The 22952-nt window shown below is 47.5% G+C and overlaps 1 protein-coding gene across 1 annotated transcript in view; it reads right to left on the bottom strand.

Moving 5' to 3' along the window:
- Positions 1-4222: 4222 nt before the first annotated feature.
- LOC137535370 (zinc finger protein 585A-like) overlaps positions 4223-22952 on the bottom strand; it is a 33032-nt gene continuing 14302 nt past the window's right edge. Inside the window, exon 4 of the mRNA XM_068257201.1 lies at positions 4223-9246. Within this exon, the coding sequence (XP_068113302.1) occupies positions 7088-9246 (2159 nt within the window). The 3' untranslated portion in view covers positions 4223-7087. The remainder of the gene's footprint in view (positions 9247-22952) is intronic.

Raw genomic sequence — 22952 nt, 5'->3', positions numbered from 1 at the left:
TAGCTGATACACTCCCATACCACAAGCACTGCACTCACTATAGCTGATACACTCCCATACCACAAGCCCTGCACTCACTATAGCTGATACACTCCTATACCACAAGCCCTGTACTCACTATAGCTGATACACTCCCATACCACAAGCCCTGCACTCACTATAGCTGATACACTCCTATACCACAAGCCCTGCACTCACTATAGCTGATACACTCCCATACCACAAGACCTGCACTCACTATACCTGATCCACTCCCATACCACAAGACCTGCACTCACTATAGCTGATACACTCCCATACCACAAGCCCAGCACTCACTATACCTGATCCACTCCCATACCACAAGACCTGCACTCACTATAGCTGATACACTCCCATACCACAAGCCCTGCACTCACTATACCTGATCCACTCCCATACCACAAGCCCTGCACTCACTATAGCTGACACACTCCCATACCACATGCCCTGCACTCACTATAGCTGATACACTCCCATACCACAAGCCCTGCACTCACTATAGCTGATACACTCCCTTACTACAAGCCCTGCACTCACTATAGCTGATACACCCAATACCACAAGCCCTGCACTCACTATAGCTGATACACTCCCATACCACAAGACCTGCACTCACTATAGCTTATACACTTAGGACTGCACGATATATTGTTTTTTTAATTGAAATCACGATGTGCATCGTGACGATTTAAGTATCGTCAAAGTGGCGGTTTTTTTTTCATTGCGGCTGTTTTACCGCATTCAATGCTGTCCCCAGCATTGCACGCGTACATCACCGGCTTGTTACTATGGTGCGCTTCCTCCTTCCGGCCAGAAGGAGGAGTGAGGCACTGAATGGAGGAATGCACGCCCAGCAGCTCTTGTGAGAAGGATAGTGAGTGACACTGCCGCTATTTCAGATAGGAAGCTGACTTTCTAGTTCCAGCAGTAGGCTCTGCCCCCTCTTAGCGTCTGCTGCTACATGTAATATTGTCCTCCTGCTACTGTTCTTAGCATAATCGTCCTCCACGCAAGTCCCCGGTAAGCTCCAGGCTGCCTACAGCTTCTAGCTGCATACCCTCTTTCTCTCTCTTCCTTTAGCTGCGCTGAAGCACACATTGTTTTCTCTGATCCACCGCATAGTCACCCAGGCTCTCTTGCACAGCGGGACCAGAGAACACGTGGCAGAGAGATAGACCACACACAGACTGTATACAGGCTATATACAACACACAGCGCAGCGTCCTGTTAAAGCCACTCTAGCTGTCCGTTTACACAGACAGCTCTTAGCTGTAAGGAGCTTTGCTGGCATTTTGAGGTCAAAAGGGCAGGATCCTTAGCCTCCGGCATCCCATCAGATAGCAATATATGGGCAGTGACACCAGTAATGACAGCAAAAATCAGATTACAGCTAGAGCTGGCTGTGTAAACGGACAGCTAGATTGGCTTTAACAGAACTGTGCTGTATACAGTCTGTATACAGTGAGTCCGTGTGTATGCTTTATCTGCCTGGTCCTGCTGTGCTCTCTGTCACAGGCTCTGCTTCATGCCCATGCAGCTTAGCCACTACTTTAACTAGCCTGTCTGCCTAGTGCTTCAGGCTTAACAGTGGCAGTTGCAGAGTATTCATTGTAGCTGCAGGGGTTAAGTGTAGTGTAGCTGGGAATGGGGGCAGAAGGTGTTAGAGTAGTGCATTGTACCATAGCTGGTGGGCATCAAGAGTTAGCTTAGTGTGTTATTGATGGGAATCAGAGGTTAGCATTGTGCAGTGGAGTTTAATTGGTGGGGCATCAAGATTCAAGTTAGAAGTGTAGTGTATTGGTGGATCATCAGGTGTTAAGAGTGTAGTGGGGGCAATGTGAATTTAGTGCTAAAGATTGATTTGAAGAAAATCGTGAAAAAATCGAAATTGCAATTTTTGAGAGAAAAATCGCAATTTCAATTTTTTCCTAAAATCGTGCAGCCCTATATACACTCCCATACCACAAGCCCTGCACTCACTATAGCTGATACACTCCCATACCACAAGCCCTGCACTCACTATAGCTGATACACCCCCATACCACAAGCCCTGCACTCCCTATAGCTGATACACTCCCATACCACAAGCCCTGCACTCACTATAGCTGATACACTCCCATACCACAAGCTCTGCACTCACTATAGCTGATACACTCCCCATACCACAAGCCCTGCACTCACTATAGCTTATATACTCCCATACCACAAGCCCTGCACTCCCTATAGCTGATACACCCCCATACCATAAGCCCTGCACTCCCTATAGCTGATACACTCCCATACCACAAGCTCTGCACTCACTATAGCTGATACCCTCCCATACCACAAGCCATGCACTTACTATAGCTGATACACTCCCATACCACAAGCCCTGCACTCACTATAGCTGATACACCCCCATACCACAAGCCCTGCACTCACTATAGCTGATACACTCCCATACCACAAGCCCTGCACTCACTATAGTTGATACACTCCCATACCACAAGCCTTGCACTCACTACAGCTGATACACTCCCATACTACGAGCCCTACACTCACTATAGCTGATACACTCCCATACCACAAGCACTGCACTCACTATAGCTGATACACCCCCATACCACAAGCCCTGCACTCACTATAGCTGATACACTCCCATACCACAAGCCCTGCACTCACTATAGCTGATACACTCCCATACCACAAGCCCTGCACTCACTATAGCTGATACGCTCCCATACCACAAGCCCCGCACTCACTATAGCTGATACACTCCCACACCACAAGACCTGCACTCACTATAGCTGATACACTCTCATACCACAAGCCCTGCACTCACTATAGCTGATACACCCCCCATACCACAAGCCCTGCACTCACTATAGCTGATACACTCCCATACCACAAGCACTGCACTCACTATAGCTGATACACCCCCCATGCCACACGCCCTGCACTCACTATAGCTGATACACCCCCCATACCACAAGCCTGCACTCACTATAGCTGACACACTCCCATACCACAAGCCCTGCACTCACTATAGCTGATATACCCCCATAGTTACCACAAGCCCTGCACTCACTATAGCTGATACGCTCCCATACCACAAGCCCTGCACTCACTATAGCTGATACGCTCCCATACCACAAGCACTGCACTCATTATAGCTGATAACCATAAGCCCTCTAGTCACTATTGCTTTGCCGCTCCCTGTTTGCAGACTTTCTCCGATCTTATGGATCATGTGAGTTGGTAGTATTTGGGGAGGTGGAACCCCACACTGGAAGGCTCTGATCTCCTTTGGGGATATGATTGTGGTGTAAATATCTGCCACTAGAGGGAAGTCTGTGTCATATCAGATCATAGTGATGGGGGGATCAGATGGATGTGTGAATTAGTGGTTCTATTACAGGTGCAGCATCTTCAGTGTGAGGGCAGCCAGGGGACAATCAGATAATGGGGGAGGCTGCTGACATATGTGTGAATGAGGGGTTGTGTGACTGCTGTATCTGCAGCTGGAGGGCAGCCTGGGCCATATCAGATCATACAGAGGATGTTGAGCAGTGTTTGCTTTATACCGACACAAGGATAGCACCCCATCCCCCTGCTGTGTCACCCATCACAGTGTGGCCATACTGAAGGGTATCCCTGCTCCCTGCTGCTTCCGGCTCCTGTGACTCAGCTCTGCAGTCCGGGTAGTGTGAAGGTTGGCAATGGCATCTGGTATTTTGTGGCAGAATCTTGTGAAATGGATGGAGGTGAAGGGAGGTCGCCCTGTTGGGATGGGGAACAAGCCTGTGTCCAAGTTGCTGCAGGATTATGCAAATTTACTTTATGCAGCTTGGAAATGGACCAATTGTTTAAAGGGAACTGAGCACATTCTCTTTCACTGGAATCTCTCCTGGCATAGAAGCTGCCATGTCTCCCCCCCCCTCCCCTTCTCACATTCCTTATTTACAGAAGTCAGAGATGCTATCTTGACACATTGACACACACAATGGCTTTGAAGAAACAGTTCTAATTACTCACCCCTTTTGTTGATGAAAAGGAATTGTTTACCTCTTGGTAATTAGCTCAATAAAACAATTAGGTTCCTGAAAGCTCTGCGGACGGGGACGGTTGGGCAGGGCTGCTGACACAGGCTAATAAAACTACTTTGAATGTAAAATACAAGGTAAAATGAAAGTTTATTTTAATAATGAAACAGATTGTCGGCATGCATTTTTCATGTGCTATAGAAATGTCCTGGGTGATAAAAAAAGGTGCTCGGTTCACTTTAAGATAAATACATTTACATAAATCTGTACTGTAATTTGCATCGACTTAGAATTATTTGCATGCTATTGAGCATCACCATTGACAGACTACAGACCTGCAATGTTACAGAGAGCTCTCGCTACAAACACTGAGCTTACACTGGCCTCATTAATTATAACAATGCAATTTATTTATTACAGTAAATCTAATTGATGCAGTTAATACATCTTACATTCCATGCAGAGGAACAGAACACGTCACACTGTGGGAACAATATACAGCTGATCTTCAGCACATTATCCAGAGGAATAACTTTATTAGCAGCTTTACACAGGAGAGACACTTGGAGATGCATCAGATTTCCATTCTAATAGGAGTTATTTTGTTACATAACACAGAATCGTTTCCAGCAACAGCTTCCCACATTTGTCTATAGCAGTGATTCTGATCCTGGCTCTGCAGACTCCGGGGAGTACATCAGCAGCTGTCAGGGGTCCCCCAGAGGCCACAGAGAAATTGGTGGATCTGGCCCCCAGGATGTGCAGGAGGTGTCTAGCACGGCTGCAGGAGTATCAGCGGCAGCCTGACAGAAGGGCTATGGGAAAATGGCATGTGAAGCCCAGCACTTGAGTCTATTTGTGTCTCCAGTGCTGGGCTCCGGCCACCATTTTCCTGTAGCTCAGCATTGCCTGTCAGCATAGTGCGGGAGGTGTGCAGCCGGAGCTGCTGCAATGTAGATCAGGGAGCAGTGCTGGAGGACAGGAGAGGAGTCACCTGCCAGGTAAGTACATTATTTTTATTTTCAGGTGCTGCCACTGACACCAGTGGATATTAGGGGGCACTAACTGGGGGTCTAATATGTTTTATGGGGAAACATCGTCTAATGTGTTTAAGAAGGAAAATGCTGCCTTATCTGTTCTTGTAGGGCGGAAATGTTGTTTTCTTATTGGGGCTGCACGATAATTTGATTTTAAATTGAAATCGCGATGTGGGACATGACGATTAAGTAATCGTGAAGGCGGCGGGTTTTTTTTAAGCAAATATTTTTCCGTGGCCCGCCGCAACCTTCCACGTGTATACTTGTAGCGCAACACACCTTTCAGGATCCCCTGCACCCTCTTTCTACTTCCTCCGTCAGTCGTGGTAGTAACAGCGCCCCCTGTGATGATGTAACTGCATGTCATCACAGGAGGCGCTGATACTAATGCGATAGATGACTGGGACAGGAAGAAGGAAGAAGATAGAAGCTGCCGGTGTCATCCAGGAATGTAAGTTGTTACTATGCCCAATCTCTCCCCCACACCGATACACCTATGCTGCCTACCTATACTGGAGACATCTACCTAGCTAACCTATACTGGGGGCAACTATACTGGCTACCAATACTGGAGGCACCTACCTAGCTAACCTATACTGGGGGCAACTATACTGGCTACCTATACTGGAGGCACCTACCTAGCTAACCTATACTGGGGGCAACTATACTGGCTACCTATACTGGAGGCACCTACCTAGCTAACCTATACTGGGGGGCAGCTATACTGGCTACCTATACTGGAGGCACCTACCTAGCTAACCTATACCGGGGGCAACTATACTGCCTACCTATACTGGAGGCACCTACCTGGCTAAACTATACTCGGGGCATTGTGAATTTAGTACTAAAGCTTGATTTGAAGAAAATTGTGGAAAAAAAAAATCGCAATTTCAATTTTTTCCTAAAATCATGCAGGCCTATTTCTTATGTATATTATGTGCATTTTCTTAGGGGGGGGGGGGGGGATGCTGCCAAATTATATTTGAGTTGAAGTTCCCACATTAATGTCTCATTGCGTTATGATGTATATTGCAGACTATTTTCTGTTAAACCAATACATTTCATTTCCCTGCAGAAATACTACTTCAATACGGCATTACATATATTAAAGGGAAAATACAAAATAAAAATCATATTATCCAATAGAAAATGAATTGTCTCCCATTCAGATCCACTCTTCAATATTTTTCTCGGGCCTATTAAGTAGATCAAATATAATCCATCCATCCATCCAGATGATAGAATACATGCATACAGTTTGCAAAAACAATACAATTGTTGACCATTTTTTTCTGCACCTTAAAACGCATTGAAAATACATTACTTGTGTGAACCATGCACAAACATTACGTGCATTTTCCACTCTGCAGCAACATGCGTGCAGTCTAAATATGTGTGATCCCTGCCTGACTTAACACAAATGTCTGACAAGCTGTGGTTTGTGCCCAAAACATTTCCCACACTAAGCACATGAATAGGGCTTCTCACCAGTGTGAAAACTTTCATGTCTGACAAGCTTTCCTTTAGTTATAAAACATTTCCCGCACTTAAAGTGGATCCGAGATGAACTTTTACTCATTGCATAATTGTGTTCCTTTCCTATTGTTTATAGGGCATTCCTCAAGCCAAATACTTTTTGTTTTTGTTTAAATACTGTAATTCCCTATAAACTAAACAAGCCACGCCCACAGGTTTTCAGAGAGCCTTGGCACTTTCAGACAGTAGCAAGGGCTCATGGGAGCTCAGTTTGGGCAGAAGGAGGGGGAGGTATTACTAGCCAGAGATTTCAGAGGCAGAGAGGAGAATGGAGGAGGAGGGGGGATTGAATGTTGAAGATGCAGATAAGCTTACCTATGTCTAATGTTTACAAACAACATGGCTGTTTTCATTGTATCACAGTAAGAAATAATCATATTCTATTGAAGCTGTTTGCAGCTAGATTTGCTGTATAAACTATCTAAACTTTAGATAAGATATATAGATAAGTTACTTGATATAGTTAGTTTTTCATCTTGTATTCGCCTTAACATATGAATAGGGCTTTTCACCAGTGTGAGATCTCTTATGTATGACAAGTTGTGTTTTATGCCTAAAACATTTCCAACACTCAGCACATGAATAGGGTTTTTCACCAGAATGTGTTCTCTCATGACCGATAAAGTCTGTTCTATTCCAATAACATTTCCCACACTCAGCACAGGAATAGGACTTCTCACCAGTGTGATATCTCTCATGTCTGACAAGAATTGCTTTAGTTATAAAACATTTCCCACACTCAGCACATGAAAAGGGCTTCTCATCAGTATGTGTTCTCTCATGTATGACAAGCATTTCCTTCCTTCTAAAACATCTCCCACACTCAGCACATGAAAAGGGCTTCTCACCAGTGTGAGATCTCTCATGTATGACAAGCATTCCTTTAGTTATAAAACATTTCCCACAGTCAGCACATGAAAAGGGCTTCTCATCAGTATGTGTTCTCTCATGTATGACAAGCATTTCCTTCCTTCTAAAACATCTCCCACACTCAGCACATGAAAAGGGCTTCTCACCAGTGTGAGATCTCTCATGTATGACAAGCATTCCTTTAGTTATAAAACATTTCCCACAGTCAGCACATGAATAGGGCTTCCCATCAATGTGAGATCTCTTATGAATGAAAAGGTATGATTTAGAAGCAAAACATTTCCCACACTCAGCACATGAATAGGGCTTCTCACCAGTATGTGTTCTCTTATGTATGACAAGCATTTCCTTCCTTATAAAACATTTCCCACACTCAGCACATGAATAGGGCTTCTCACCAGTGTGAGATCTCTTATGTCTGACAAGCTTTCCTTTAGTTATAAAACATTTCCCACAGTCAGCACATGAATAGGGCTTCTCACCAGTATGTGTTCTCTCATGTATGGCAAGCATTTCCTTCCTTTTAAAACTTTTCCCACACTCAGCACATGAATAGGGCTTCTCACCAGTGTGAGATCTCTTATGTCTGACAAGCTTTCCTTTAGTTATAAAACATTTCCCACAGTCAGCACATGAATAGGGCTTCTCACCAGTATGTGTTCTCTTATGTATGACAAGCATTTCTTTCCTTATAAAACATTTCCCACACTCAGCACATGCAAAGGGCTTCTCATCAATGTGAGATCTCTTATGTGTGACAAGATTTGATTTCTGTGTAAAACATTTCCCACACTCAGCACATGAATAGGGCTTCTCACCAGTGTGAGATCTCTCATGTCTGACAAACTTTCCTTTAGTTATAAAACATTTCCCACACTCAGAACATGAATAGGGCTTCTCACCAGTGTGAGATCTCTCATGTATGACAAGCATTCCTTTAGTTATAAAACATTTCCCACACTCAGCACATGAATAGGGCTTCTCATCAATGTGAGATCTCTTATGAATGACAAGGTATGATTTAGAAGCAAAACATTTCCTACACTCAGCACATGAATAGGGCTTCTCACCAGTGTGAGATCTCTCATGTCTGACAAGCATTCCTTTAGTTATAAAACATTTCCCACACTCAGCACATAAAAAGGGCTTCTCAAATGTGTGAGATCTCTCATGTATGACAAGCAGTTCTTTCCTTATAAAACATTTCCCACATTCAGCACATGAATAGGGCTTCTCACCAGTGTGAGATCTCTTATGAATGACAAGGTATGATTTAGAAGCAAAACATTTTCCACACTCAGCACATGAATAGGGCTTCTCGCCAGTGTGAGATCTCTCATGTATGACAAGCATTTCTTTCCTTATAAAACATTTCCCACACTCAGGACATGAATAGGGCTTCTCACCAGTGTGAGATCTGTTATGAATGAGAAGGTATGATTTAGAACCAAAACATTTCCCACACTCAGTACATGAATAGGGCTTCTCACTAGTGTGAGATCTCTCATGAGTGACTAGATGTGATTTACGCCCAAAACATTTTCCACACATGGAACAGGAATAAGACCCTCTAGCAGGGGCAGAGCTGCGCTGGGTATGAGGCACCTCGGGGTTAGACAGGTGAGGGGAGTCTGGGGGAATATTAGGGGTCACCAGGATATCTGCAGGAAACTCTTGCCCAATGTCATCATTATCCGTTGTACAGTCTGTGGATACAGAGAGACGAGTCTCTGAGAGGTTCCTGATGCCGGGACTCCGCCCTGCAAATAGAGAAACATCATCACTTCCTGTTAGAGAATTCTGAGGGGAGGAACAATTATCATTAGGGATGAAAGGAAAGGGGATGGTCGGCACTGCTGTACAGCTCCCTTTATTTGGCAATGTGCAGACAAGTAGGCTGTGTGTTACATCATCACTTCACGGTCCATAAGAAGAGACTAAACACGTACCGGTGCGGGGGTGGATAATGGTGGGTGCTGGTTGCTGGGAGCCTGACGGCAGTTTCACACACAATCGCTTCTTCAGAGGCTATGACAAGGGGGCGGGGCTATATCTGCTCTAGTTGAAGTGCTTATTGCTAATAGTAACCTGCAATCCAAGATTACAGTGCGGGGAGGTCAGGGAGAGACGAGGCCAAACAACAGCTAATTATTGAATTAAAGGGGAACTGAAGAGAGAGGTATATGGAGGCTGTCATGTTTATTTCCTTTTAATCAATACCAGTTACCTGGCGGCCCTGCTGGTCTATTTCTCTGCAGTAGTATCTGATTAAAACCAGAAACAAGCATGCAGCTAGTCTTGTCAGATCTGACTTATAAGTCTGAACCACTGAAACACCTGATCTGCTGCATGCTTGTTCAGGGGCTATGGCTAATAGTATTAGAGGCAGAGGATCAGCAGGGCTGCCAGGCAACTGGTATTGTCTAAAAGGAAATAAACATGACAGCCTCCATATACCTCTCTCTTCAGTTCCCCTTTAAACAATATTCAATATTAGGCAGGACATGTAGAGCAGAAAATCTGGCTGAAATCGTCAAGCAGAAGTAACCGGTTGGACCCATGGGATCGATTTAGGGCATGTTTTAAAAGAGCAGGGAGAGTGGGAGCGGCCCATACAGAGCAGGGAGAGTGGGAGTGGCCCATACAGAGAAGGGAGAGTAGGAGTGGCCTATACAGAGCAGAGAGCGTGGGAGTGGCCCATACAGAGCAGAAAGCGTGGAAGCAGCCCTTACAGAGCAGGGAGAGTGGGAGTGGCCCATAAAGAGCAGGGAGAGTGGGAGTGGCCCATACAGAGCAGGGAGCGTGGGAGTGGCCCATGCAGAGCAGGGAGAGTGGGAGTGGCCCATACAGAGCAGAGAGCGTGGGAGTAGACCATACAGAGCAGGGAGAGTGGGAGTGGTCCATAGAGAGCAGGGAGCATGGGAGTGGCCCATACAGAGCAGGGAGAGTGGGAGTGGCCCATATAGAGCAGGGAGTGTGGGAGTGGCCCATACAGAGCAGGGAGAGTGGGAGTGGCCCATACAGAGCAGGGAGAGTGGGCGTGGCCCATACAGAGCAGAGACCGTGGGAGTGGCCCATACAGAGCAGGGAGCATGGGAGTGGCCCATACAGAGCAGGGAGAATGGGAGCGGCCCATACAGAGCAGAGAGAGTGGGAGCGGCCCATACAGAGCAGGGAGAGTGGGAGCGGCCCATACAGAGCAGGGAGAGTGGTAACGGCCCATACAGAGCAGGGAGAGTGGTAGCAGCCCATACAGAGCAGGGAGAGTGGGAGTGGCCCATACAGAGCAGGGAGAGTGGGAGTGGTCCATACAGAGCAGGGAGCATGGGAGCCGCCCATACAGAGCAGGGAGCATGGGAGTGGCCCATACAGAGCAGGGAGAATGGGAGCGGCCCATACAGAGCAGGGAGAGTGGGAGCGGCCCATACAGAGCAGGGAGAGTGGGAGCGGCCCATACAGAGCAGGGAGAGTGGTAGCGGCCCATACAGAGCAGGGAGAGTGGGAGCGGCCCATACAGAGCAGGGAGAGTGGGAGTAGCTCGCGAGCCGAAAAAGTGTGAGCACCCCTGATCTAAAGCACCTACCTATCTAACCTATACTGCGGGCACCTACCTATCTAAACTATACTTAGGGCATCTACCTATCTATCCTATACTGTGGGCACCGACCTATCTAACCTATTCTGCGGACACCTACATATCTAACCTATTCTGCGGACACCAACTTATCTAATCTATACTGGGGGAAACTACCTATATAACCATATCCACTTAATCCCAACTGGACAAACATTCTTGTCCAGTTGGGCTGCGAGCACTCCCGCGAGCCACGCGCGCTCCCGCGGGGCCCCCCGTGCAAGCTCCCGCCACCGGCCATTAGCCCAGCGATCAATGAAAGGGATTATAGATCCCTTTCATTGATCGCAGCCCCCCACAGAAAAGCCGACAACGTCTCGTCAGACGCTGCGGTTTTTCTGAATTGAAAAAGTTCCCCATCTTCATTCTTCTTCCTGGGAGCGAGATCGATCGCTCCCAGGATTTTTTGACTGTGGTCATCTTGTGGCCAAATAGTAAAACTACACCCAAAACCACATTTTATAAAAAAAAAAAAATACATTTTTTAACATTTAAAATTAGCCGTTTACCTCCCACATCAAAAAATACCCAAATAAAATGTGTAATGAAAAAAAAAAATACAATAATAATAATAATAAAACATATAGTTACCTAAGGGTCAGAACTTTCTAAATATGCATGTCTAAGGAGTATATTACTATATATTTTATTCATTAAGGGCTTTTAAATAGTGATGGACGCAAACTGAAAAAATGCACCTTCATTTCCAAATAAAGTATCGGCGCCACACATTGTGATAGGGACATAATTTAAATGGTGTAATAAGCAGGACAAATGGGCAAATAAAATACATGGGTTTTAATTATGGTAGCATGTATTAATTACAAACTATAATGACCAAAAGCTGTAAAATAATGATTTTTTTCCATTTCTTTCTTAATATTCCTGTTAAAATGGATTTCGAATTAAATTAAATTAATTCTCAGCAAAATATATCACCCAAAGAAAGCCTAATTGGTGGTGAAAAAAACAAGATATAGATCAATTCATTGTGATGAGTAGTGATAAAGTTATTGGCAAATGAATGGGAGGTGAAAATTGCTCTGATGCAAAAAATAAACAACCCTTCGGGCTTAAAGGAGAACTGTAGTGAGAGGTATATGGAGGCTGCCATATTTATTTCCTTTTAAGCAATATCAGTTGCCTGGCTATTCAGCTAATCCTCTGCCTCTAATACTTTCAGCCATAGGCCCTGAACAAGCATGGAGCAGATCAGGTGTTTCTGACAAATTTAGACAGATATGACAAGATTAGCTGCATGCTTGTTTCTGGTGTGATTCAGACACTTCTTTAGGCAAATAGACCATCAGGGCTGCCAGGCAACTGGTATTGCTTAAAAGGAAATAAATATGGCAGCCTCCATATCCCTCTCACTACAGTTCTCCTTTAAGTGGATATATAATGCGGGCACCTACGTATCTAACCTATACTGCGGGCACCTACATATCTAACCTATACTGCGGGCACCTACCTATCTAACCTATACTGCGGGCACCTACCTATCTAACCTATACTGCGGGCACCTACCTATCTAGCCTATACTGTGGGCACCTACCTATCTAACCTATACTGCGGGCACTTACCTATCTAACCTATACTGTGGGCACCTACCTATCTAACCTATACTGCGGACACCTACCTATCTAGCCTATACTGCGGGCACCTACCTATCTAACCTATACTGCGGGCATCTACTTATCTAACCTATACTGCGGGCACCTACCTATCTAACCTATACTGCGGGCACCTACCTATCTAGCCTATACTGCGGGCACCTACCTATCTAACCTATACTGCGGGCACCTACCTATCTAGCCTATACTGCGGGCACCTACCTATCTAGCCTATACTGGGGGTAACTGTGCTTGCTACCTATGCTGGAGGCAACTACAAAGCTAACCTATACTGGGTCACCTATCTATCTAACCTATACTGCGAGCACCTACCGATCTAGCATATACTGTGGGCACCTATCTATCTAGCCTATACTGCGGGCACCTACCTATCTAACCTATACTGCGGGCACCTATCTATCTAACCTATACTGCGGGCACCTACCTATCTAGCCTATACTGCGGGCACCTACCTATCTAACCTATACTGCGGGCACCTACCTATCTAGCCTATACTGCGGGCACCTACCTATCTAGCCTATACTGGGGGTAACTGTGCTTGCTACCTATGCTGGAGGCAACTACATAGCTAACCTATACTGGGTCACCTATCTATCTAACCTATACTGCGGGCACCTACCTATCTAGCCTATACTGCGGGCACCTACCTATCTAGCCTATATTGCGGGCACCTATCTATCTAACCTATACTGCGGGCACCTACCTATCTAGCCTATACTGCGGGCATCTACCTATCTAGTCTATACTGCGGGCACCTATCTATCTAACCTATACTGTGGGCATCTACCTATCTAGCCTATACTGCGGGCACCTAGCTATCTAACCTATACTGGGGGTAACTGTGCTTGCTACCTATGCTGGAGGCAGCTACATAGCTAACCTATACTGGGTCACCTATCTATCTAACCTATTCTGGGGGCAACTGTACTTGCTACCTATGCTGGAGGCACCTACTTAGCTAACCTATATTAGGGGCACCTATCTAACCTATACTGGGGGCAGCTACCTATCTAACCTATACTAGGGGCACCTACCTATCTAACCTATACTGTGGGCACCTACCTATCTAACCTATACTGGAGGCACCTACCTATCTAACCTATACTGCGGGCACCTACCTATCTAACCTATATGGGGTCACCTACCTATCTAACCTATACTGGGGGCAACTATGCCTGGCTACCTATACTGGGGGGACCTATAGCTGGCTACCTATACTGGGCACAATTCACATAACCTGATTAATATTTAGAAAACACAAGAGTAATTCCTATCTAGAGTGTGTACATTATAAAATATAACTTTTATTAATATAATTAAAATAAAATCATATGCCTAATTGACCTAACTGAGGTAGGTTACAAAATCAATGATCACATATTAATCGTTTGTAAACATACATCTGATCAACCTATTCCTCACTAAGATTGCTTAAGTGCTATAAAGAAACCCCCCACCACCAATCCGACATGTTTCAGCTCCACATTTGGAGCCGTCGTCACGGAATAAAGTGCTAAGTGCTAGGGTGCAAGGTGCATATCTTATACATTAACAATCATCACATATAGAAAACAATAAATGAGAGTAGCTCAGTCAGGTTTCAATGTGCGTGGTTATCATACCATGCACATTGTCAAAATACCGTTTTTCCACTTCCGCATTCGCCGCCCGTCACCACTCAGCGAGTCGGCTCTCAGGCGCCGGATATGAAGCGCGTCCAGTGAGGACGCGGCTGCTGGAACGCACAGACTGCCTCCCAGGCTGCCTCCCAGGCTCCCACCAGCGGCGCACTATGCAAAGCACTTCTCCTGAGTCCTGGGCTGGCGTAATCAATGACGCTCGTTCCCGCCCAGCGTCTCTGCACTCTAAGTGAATTAAGCACTTAGGACTGAGGACTTGGCTGCAGACCAGTGAGTATTTGTCCCCTGACTCCCCTCTCCCTCCCTCTGGCTTTCCACCTAATACTAGCTACACCTCTCCCTATGCTGCGGCCACCTACCACTAGCTACACCTATCCCTGGCTACCTATGCTGCGCCACCTACCACAGGCTACACCTATCCCTGGCTACCTATGCTGCGCAACCTACCACTGGCTACACCTATCCCTGGCTACCTATGCTGCGCCACCTACCACTGGCTACCTATTCTGCACCACCTACCACTGGCTACACCCATCCCTGGCTACCTATTCTGCACCACCTACTACTGGCTACACCTATCCCTGGCTACCTATTCTGCACCACCTACCACTGGCTACACCCATCCCTGGCTACCTATGCTGCGGCCACCTACTACTGGCTACACCTATCCCTGGCTACCTATGCTGCGGCCACCTACTACTGGCTACACCTATCCCTGGCTACCTATGCTGCAGCCACCTACCACTGGCTACACCTATCCCTGGCTACCTATGCTGCGGCCACCTACTACTGGCTACACCTATCCCTGGCTACCTATGCTGCAGCCACCTACCACAGGCTACCTATTCTGCACCACCTACCACTGGCTACACCTATCCCTGGCTACCTATGCTGCGGCCACGTACCACTGGCTACACCTATCCCTGGTTGCCTATACTGCACCACCTACCACTGGCTACACCTATCCCTGGCTACCTATGCTGCACCACCTACCACTGGCTACACCTATCCCTGGCTACCTACGCTGCAGCCACGTACCACTGGCTACACCTATCCCTGGCTACCTATGCTGCGGCCACCTACCACTAGCTACACCTATCCCTGGCTACCTATGCTGCGCCACCTACCACAGGCTACACCTATCCCTGGCTACCTATGCTGCGCCACCTACCACTGGCTACACCTATCCTTGACTACCTATGCTGCAGCACCTACCACTGGCTACACCAATCCCTGGCTACCTATGCTGCGCCACCTACCACTGGCTACCTATTCTGCACCACCTACCACTGGCTACACCCATCCCTGGCTACCTATTCTGCACCACCTACCACTGGCTACACCTATCCCTGGCTACCTATTCTGCACCACCTACCACTGGCTACACCCATCCCTGGCAACTTGTGCTGCCGCCACCTACTACTGGCTACACCTATCCCTGGCTACCTATTCTGCACCACCTACCACTGGCTACACCTATCCCTGGCTACCTATGCTGCGGCCACGTACCACTGGCTACACCTATCCCTGGCTGCCTATACTGCACCACCTACCACTGGCTACACCTATCCCTGGCTACCTATGCTGCACCACCTACCACTGGCTACACCTATCCCTGGCTACCTACGCTGCAGCCACGTACCACTGGCTACACCTATCCCTGGCTGCCTATACTGCACCACCTACCACTGGCTACACCTATCCCTGGCTACCTATGCTGCACCACCTACCACTGGCTACACCTATCCCTGGCTACCTATGCTGCGGCCACCTACCACTGGCTACACCTATCCCTGGCTACCTATGCTGCACCACCTACCACTGGCTACACCTATCCCTGGCTACCTATGCTGCGCCACCTACCACTGGCTACACCTATCCCTGGCTACCTATGCTGCAGCCACCTACCACTGGCTACCTATTCTGCACCACCTACTACTGGCTACACCTATCCCTGGCTACCTATTCTGCACCACCTACCACTGGCTACACCTATCCCTGGCTACCTATGCTGCACCACCTACCACTGGCTACACCTATCTCTGGCTACCTATGCTGCAGCCGCCTATTACTGGCTACACCTATCACTGGCTGCCTATGCTGCACCACCTACCACTGGCTACACCTATCACTGGCTGCCTATGCTGCACCACCTACCACTGGCTACACCTATCCCTGGCTACCTATGCTGCGGCCACCTACCACTGGCTACACCTATCCCTGGCTGCCTATGCTGCGGCCACCTACCACTGGCTACACCTATCCCTGGCTGCCTATGCTGCACCACCTACCACTGGCTACACCTATCCCTGGCTACCTATGCTGCAGCCACCTACCACAGGCTACCTATGCTGCGGCCACCTACCACTGGCTACCTATGCTGCGGCCACCTATTACTAGCTACACCTATCCCTGGCTACCTATGCTGCAGCCACCTACCACAGGCTACCTATGCTGCGGCCACCTACCACTGGCTACACCTATCCCTGGCTACCTATGCCTCGGCCACCTACCACAGGCTACCTATGCTGCGGCCACCTACCACTGGCTACACCTATCCCTGGCTACCTATACTGCAGCCAACTACTACTGGCTACACCTATCCCTGGCTACCTATGCTGCACCACCTACCACTGGCTACACCCATCCCTGGCTACCTATTCTGCACCACCTACCACTGGCTACACCTATCCCTGGCTACCTATGCTGCGGCCACCTACCACAGGCTACACCTATCCCTGGCTACCTATGCTGCACCACCTATCACTGGCTACACCAATCCCTGGCTACCTATGCTGCAGCCGCCTATTACTGGCGGGTGGGGGCACATTATTTAATGTAAGGGGGTAGGGCCCAGGTCCAAATAATTGTTTCATACCGTATACCGTAATATCGTCATACTGTGGTATTTTTTTTGACGGTTATCATACCGTTGAATTTCATACCGTTGCAACCCTACCCACCACCACCCATTGTCCCTCTTTTCATTCACCTGGTATGTTCCCCTTCCATTAATGACGATGTATGCATATTATGCACCAGTGATGCACAGTATATTTGAATAAACACAGTGTTTTACAGCAGTGCCAGCTTCTTCTATTCTTCAAGTAATACTGAAGCAATCTGTACACTAGAGCACGCTGCCAGCACTAACAGTGAGGACATCTGTCTAAGCCATCCGTGCACAGCTCATTGCTTTATTTCACACTGTGATGCCAACCTGCTGCAATTTCTTCCACTCTGAATATACAGTAGTCTTCAGCTGAAAAAGTGGTTCTTAACCCCTTGAGGACAGCAAACCCCCTAAAGACCAGGCCATTTGTTGCTAAATTGGCCGCTGCGGCTTTAAGGACTCGCTGCAGGGCCTGCACAACTCAGTACTAGGGTTGCAGCGGTATACCGCGGTAATCATACCATGCTCCTGACTCCTGGAGCATTGTATGATTGCCATGCACAATGATACCGCGGTATACCGCTGCAACCCTACTCAGTACACAGAGCTTTCTTTTGGTGGGGAGAAGGAACAGGAGCGCCTTTCTGGTGCATTAACGTTTTAATTGTAAAATCAAGCGCATTAAAATTACACTTACAGTGTGTAAATGGTAGTTGAGTGTATCTCAAAGCCCGCCGACAGGTCCCCTCCTAGCTCTCTCTTTCTTTTGGTGGGGTCTGATGGCCCACCAGATGTTTATTTTTTTTTAATAAATATTATATTAATAAATATTTATATTCCTTTTTTTTTTTTTTTTTTTTATAAATTTCCCTATTTATTATTTTTTTTTTTTCCCTAACTCCCTCCCTCCCCCAAGCCAGCCAATGACGGCGATCAGCTGTCATAGACTTGAGCTTATGAGAGCTGATCACGCTCCAGTGACCCAGGGGGAGAGCCATGTCCCCAGTACAGCACTGCCTTACATCGGAGCGCTGTACTATATTAATAGACGTGGTCTCCTAGCAGCGATCGCCGCTGGGAGACTGAAGGCGGAGCTAAGCTCCGCCATCCAAGGAGGGATGCACACGCATTGGCGAGCACAATCTCATGCAAAACAGGCCCGCAGGATCGGGTGTTAGGCAGTCCGGGGGCTGCCGCCGCAGCCACTCCCATCAGCATGACGCGGTCGGCAAGTAGTTAAACTGATTGAATGTTTTCCATTGCAAGAACCTCACAGATTCTTACAGGCAGAAGCCCCAGACAAGTATAAATGGTTGTGCATTTTTATTCTCAGATTTCCCTGAAGTCAATTTTGCCAACTTTAGCAATTAATAGCTAAGCCCCCATACATGTTATAATCCCCAATTTGCTGGGAATATTAAAGGGGTCCTGTAGTGACATCCCTTATCTCTATTCATTTTTAACCACTTGCCGACCGCCCACAGCGCGGTTATGCGGCGATCGCGTCATTCGTGACGCGATCAGCCGGCGGTGAAAGGTTCCGCCCCCTCGCGCTGTAACCCGCCGGCCGTTTGGAAGCGCCGGCGGGTTACTAGCTACCGGATCGCCGCATGTACAGCGTATAGCACGCTTTGTAATGTATACAAAGCGTATTATACAGGCTGCCTCCTGCCCTGGTGGTCACAGTGATCGAGGGACCAGCAGGGCAGGCTGCAGCCACGCAGGTAAGCACCCAAGCACACTGATCTGCCCCCCCCCTTCCCTCTGATCGCCCACAGCACCCCTCAGACCCCCCCCTGCCCACCCCCCAGACCCCTGTTTGCACCCAATCACCCCCCTAATCACCAATCAATCACTCCCTGTCACTATCTGTCAAAACTATTTTTTTTTACTAGTCCCTAAACTGCCCCCCGGGGGCTCCTGATCACCCCCCCCCCCAACACTCTCAGATCCTCCCCAGACCCCCCCCCCCCCTGTGTACTGTATACATCTATCCTCCCCTGTAATCATCTGTCAATCACCTGTCATTCACCCGTCAATCACCCGTCAATCACCCATCAATCACCACCTGTCACTGCCACCTATCAGATCAGACCCTAACCTGCCTCTTACGGGCATCTGATCACCCTCCCACACCATCAGATCGCCCGCAGACCTACCCTCAGATCACCTCCAAAGTGCATTGTTTACATCTGTTCTGCCATCTAATCACCCACTGATCACCCATCAATCACCCCCTGTCACTGCTACCAATCAGATCAGACCCCTATCTACCCTTAGGGCACACAATCACCCGCCCACACCCTCAGAACGACCTCAGACCCCCCCAGACCTCCCCCCTCTGTGTACTGTATACATCTCTTCTCCCCTGTAATCATCTGTCAATCACTCGGCAATCACCCCGTCACTACCTGTCACTGCCTCCCATCAGATCAGACCCTAATCTGCCTCTTACAGGCATCTGATCACCCTCCCACACCATCAGATCGCCCGTAGACCTAACCTCAGATCACCTCCAAAATGCATTGTTTACATCTGTTCTGCCATCTAATCACCCACTGATCACCCATCAATCACCCCCTGTCACCACCTGTCACTGCTACCAATCAGATGAGACCCCTATCTGCCCCTAGGGCACCCAATCACCCGCCCACACCCTCAGAACGACCTCAGACCCCCCCCCTGACCTCTCCCCGTGTACTGTATTAATCTATTCTCCCCTGTAATCACCTGTCAATCACCCGGCAATCACCCCGTCACCACCTGTCACTGCCTCCCATCAGATCAAACCCTAACCTGCCTCTTACGGGCATCTGATCACCCTCCCACACCATCAGATCGCCCGCAGACCTACCCTCAGATCACCTCCAAAGTGCATTGTTTACATCTGTTCTGCCATCTAATCACCCACTGATCACCCATCAATCACCCCCTGTCACCACCTGTCACTGCTACCCATCAGATCAGACCCCTATCTGCCCCTAGGGCACCCAATCACCTGCCCACACCCTCAGAACGCCCTCAGACCCCAGCCCTGATCACCTCGCCAGTGCATTGCTTGCATCTATTCCCCCCTCTAATCACACCTTGAGACACTCATCAATCACTTCCTGTCACCACCTGTCAACCCCTAGCACACCTACCCATCAGATCAGGCCCTAATTTGCCCCGTATCCCCCTCAAACCCCCTTCCGATCACCTCCCCAGTACATTGATTGCATCTATTTTCCCCTCTAACCACCCCCTGAGACACCCATCAATCACCTCCTGTCACCCCCCTAGCACTCCTATCAATCAGATCAGACCCAATACAACCTGTCATCTAAGAGGCCACCCTGCTTATGACCGGTTCCACAAAATTCGCCCCCTCATAGACCACCTGTCATCAAAATTTGCAGATGCTTATACCCCTGAACAGTAATTTTGAGGCATTTGGTTTCTAGACTACTACTCACGGTTTTGGGCCCCTAAAATGCCAAGGCAGTATAGGAACCCCACAAGTGACCCCATTTTAGAAAGAAGACACCCCAAGGTATTCCGTTAGGTGTATAGTGAGTTCATAGAAGATTTTATTTTTTGTCACAAGTTAGCGGAAATTGATTTTTATTGTTTTTTTCACAAAGTGTCATTTTCCACTAACTTGTCACAAAAAATAAAATCTTCTATGAACTCACCATACTCCTAACGGAATACCTTTGGGTGTCTTCTTTCTAAAATGGGGTCATTTGTGGGGTTCTTATACTGCTCTGGCATTTTAGGGGCCCTAAACTGTGAGGAGTAGTCTTGAAACCAAATGTCGCAAAATGACCTGTGAAATCCTAAAGGTACTCATTGGACTTTGGGTCCCTTAGCGCACTTAGGGTGCAAAAAAGTGCCACACATGTGGTACCGCCGTACACAGGAGAAGCAGTATAATGTGTTTTGGGGTGTATTTTTACATATACCCATGCTGGGTGGGAGAAATATCTCTGTAAATGACAATTTTTAGATTTTTTTTACACACAATTGTCCATTTACAGAAAGATTTCACAACCCAGCATGGGTATGTGTAAAAGTACACCCCAAAACACATTATACTACTTCTCCTGAGTACGGCGATACCACATGTGTGATAATAACTGACTGGCTGCACACTGCACACAGATACACTTGTCTGTTTCAGAGCTTCTTTCTCGGCAGCAGCAGCCCCTCCCATGTCAACAGCTCTGAGTAGGGGGCCAGGAGGGGGCAGGCTTGGGCTTGAAAAGACTCCACAGAAGAGTGACTCAGCTATAATGATTTCAGGTCAAACCTAGACTGAGCCAGTCAGTGGATTCTTATCACAGTTGATAACAGATAGATTAGACTGAGAAGAATAAAACTAAAAGCAGGGTAGGTATTTACTGTCATGTTCCCACTGATAAATGTAATAAAATACATGAGGGTGCTTTGTCTTTGGTTCTCTTTATAGTCTGAAAACCACTGCGCCTGCGTTGCCGTGTCCTCGCTTCCCCGATGTCATCAGGAGCGCATGGCGCAGGCACAGACCATACCGGGCCTGTGCAGTACGCTCCTGGTGACATCAGCGGGAGCGAGGACACAGCAACGCAGGCGCAGTGGTTTTCAGACTTTAAAGTCTGAAATTCCAGAAGTGAACCGGAGACAGGGCCGGCGCATCGGTGAGTGGCTGCGCGGGCACAGGATGTCTGCGGGGCGTACGTTAAAAAGGGGCGCTGGGAAAAAAGGGCGCCGGGTTTTTAACGATAAGCATGGATAACGGTTAAAAATGTATTGTACTGTATTTCGTTTAAAATTAATGTTTTTTAAAGTTATAAATCATTAACTAATGTGCATTAAATCGGCAATTGTAAAAACGTTAATCTTTCGTTTAAATACTGAAACGTATAATAACGTTTAAAAAAAAAAATTACTAAGTAACCCTCCCTGTACCTACCCCTAACCCCTAGACCCCCCTGTTGATGCCTAAACCTAATACCCCCCCTGTTGGTGCCTAAGTAACCCTCCCTGTACCTACCCCTAACCCCTAGACCCCCCTGTTAGTGCCTAAACCTAAGACCCCCCTGTTGGTGCCTAAACCTAAGACCCCCCTGTTAGTGCCTAAACCTAAGACCCCCCTGTTGGTGCCTAAACCTAAGACCCCCTGTTGGTGCCTAAACCTAAGACCCCCCTGTTGGTGCCTAAACCTAAGACCCCCCTGTTGGTGCCTAACCCTAAGACCCTCTGTTGGTGCCTAAACCTAAGACCCCCCTGTTGGTGCCTAACCCTAAGACCCCCCTGTTGGTGCCTAAACCTAAGACCCCCCTGTTAGTTTTTTCGTTTAAAAATAATGTTAAAAAAAAAATATTGTACTGTTTTTCGTTTAAAAATAATGTTTTTAAAAAAATATTGTACTGTTTTTCGTTTAAAAATAAAATTTAAAAATGTATAAATCATTAAATAATGTGTAATCATGAGAAACAGTAATAAAACATTAAGTCTCCGGGCGCCGCTTTTAAAACGTTATTTTTCTCCGGCGCCCTTTTTTCCTATCGGACGCCCATTAAACGATATTTATTATAGGAGTGAATGGCGGCGCCCGATTTGTCCACTAGCCTCAGGCGCCCGAATTTACTGTTCCCGTCTGCGGGGGACCATTACAAGCCCCGGGTAAGTTAAACTCATTTTC

Source organism: Hyperolius riggenbachi, chromosome 10 (genome assembly GCF_040937935.1).
Source record: "Hyperolius riggenbachi isolate aHypRig1 chromosome 10, aHypRig1.pri, whole genome shotgun sequence".
NCBI classification, from domain to species: domain Eukaryota; kingdom Metazoa; phylum Chordata; class Amphibia; order Anura; family Hyperoliidae; genus Hyperolius; species Hyperolius riggenbachi.
The sequence above is the reverse complement of the archived record's forward strand: the minus strand, read 5'-3'. Positions and strand labels throughout refer to the sequence as shown.